Source organism: Propithecus coquereli, unplaced genomic scaffold, assembly GCF_000956105.1.
Source record: "Propithecus coquereli isolate 6110/MARCELLA unplaced genomic scaffold, Pcoq_1.0 Scaffold35, whole genome shotgun sequence".
Lineage (NCBI taxonomy): Eukaryota > Metazoa > Chordata > Mammalia > Primates > Indriidae > Propithecus > Propithecus coquereli.
This window is the reverse complement of record NW_012149174.1, coordinates 4222235-4224150: the sequence shown is the minus strand read 5'-3', so window position 1 is coordinate 4224150 and position 1916 is coordinate 4222235. Positions and strand designations below refer to the sequence as shown.

Genomic DNA, 1916 nt, shown 5'->3' with positions numbered 1-1916 from the left:
AAAAAAAAAAAAAAAAAAAACTAGTATTAGAGGTTGCCTCTGAAGAGGAAAACTAAGCAGGTAAGAGATAGAGATAGAAGAGTCTCACATTTTGCCATATTCTTTCTTGTACCTTTTTTTTTTTCCTGAAAGAGAGATAAGGTCTTGCTCTGTTGCCCAAGCTGGAGTGCAGTGGCCTTACCATAGCTCACTGTAACCTCGAACTCCTGGACTCAAGTGATCCTCCTGTCTCAGCCTCCTGAATAGCTAGGACTACAGGCAAGTGCCACCATGCCAGGCTATTTTTTCAATATTTTATAGAGACCAGGGTCTTGCTGTGATGCCCAGGCTGTTCTCAAGTGATCCTCCCCACCTAAAGTGTTGGGATTACCGGCGTGAGCCACCATGCCTGGCCTCTTGTACCTTTTGAATTTTTTTTCCCTCAAAAACTGGTCTATAGTGTGAAATGTTTATCATTTGCTTTTATTGATCATTCCAAAAAGAAAAAAGAAAATAAACTTTTTATATTATAAACCACAACTTACATTACCTAAATATTTCATTATACATTAAATGCATTATGCTGATCTTTGCAAAAAAACCTAAATTGACCTAATCATAGCTCTAGTATTATTAATAATTTCAACTGCATTGATGATAATGGCCAAAGGTTGTTACATTTTTAGCTAAATTAGCCAATGAGAATCAATTTGTTAAGGTATATACTTTATTAAGATATATCAATTTATTAACATATGTAAGAGGGGTTGCCTGGAGATGAGAAAAAGGAAAAAACATAAGTATGTGGATGGGGGACACAATGAGAATAACTTCATTCATTCATTCAAAAATCATATCTGCTCACATGGTACCAATCATTGTGCTAAATGCTGAGGAAACAATGACATAAGTAACTTGTAATTTGGTGGGAATATACTAATAGAGCTGTAAAACTGGAGCTCTTGTGGGCTTGGTTACTCAAAATATTCATTCATTCAATAATGAACACACAATTAAATGAATGAAGGCAGGAAGAAAGCAAGCCTGGTGACAAAATACACTCCCCCGAAGCCTCTAGTAACGAAAAGAATACCAAGGATTGATCCCTCAATCTGACAATGCTGTGGACCTGCGTTGCCAGAATCCCAAGAGCCAGAGGAGCCTGCAGGGGTCTGAGGCGTGGCTCTTCATCCACCGCTCCTTCCTCTGACCCGAGAGCTTGGGAAGGTGAAGAAGGTAAGGGTCCCCAGGACTCAAACCCCACATTTGCCTCCCTTCAAGCCAGGCACTCCTACACCTGAGCTCACCAGGTCTCAGTTCTCTAATGTCCGAGAGGTAACAAACGCCGGGTCGACCTTTGACCCTCAAAATGAAAGTCACTTTGGGCCAGTTCCCTCATGAACAGGCAATATAGAAGGCAAGAGAAACTAAAACTCCTTTCGAGCAGCCCCTAGCTCCGAAAAACCGTGAAAACAGGAGGCACCTGGAGAAGATCACAGAGGAAAGGTGACCCCAGAAGCTCCTGCAGTCAAATGCACAGTCGGCTTGGCGGGCTAATGGCACAGTCACTGACCTTTCCACAGGGGCTTCCCAGGGGCGGTGGCCAGAGGAGCGAGAGCGGCAGCCCAGACCCCGCACCCAACACATCTCACTCTCAGCGGGCTCTGAGCTAAAGAACGCAGAGTAACCACAAGCGACCAGGAGGCCGCCATCTTGAGCTCCGTATAAGGGTAGCAAGAGGAAAACTTTATTGAAACCTAGATGAGAGACGGTGGCAAAGTCAAATCCAGCCGTACTCGCTGAAGGCTCCACCCGAGAAAACGAAAGGGAGCAGTTAGAGAACGTGACCTCCAGGAGCCCGCGGGGCGGGCTTGACTCTCGTGCCCTTCTGCCTTGCGGGAACAGCCAGCCGGGACTACGACTCCCAGCATTCAGTG

At 44.8% G+C, this 1916-nt stretch overlaps 1 protein-coding gene across 1 annotated transcript in view; it reads right to left on the bottom strand.

Annotated features, from left to right (window-relative positions):
• Window positions 1-1691, bottom strand: part of LACE1 (lactation elevated 1) — a 213180-nt gene extending 211489 nt beyond the window's left edge. The window contains 1 exon segment of the mRNA XM_012651169.1: window positions 1553-1691. Within this exon segment, the coding sequence (XP_012506623.1) occupies window positions 1553-1691 (139 nt within the window).
• Window positions 1692-1916: the final 225 nt, after the last annotated feature.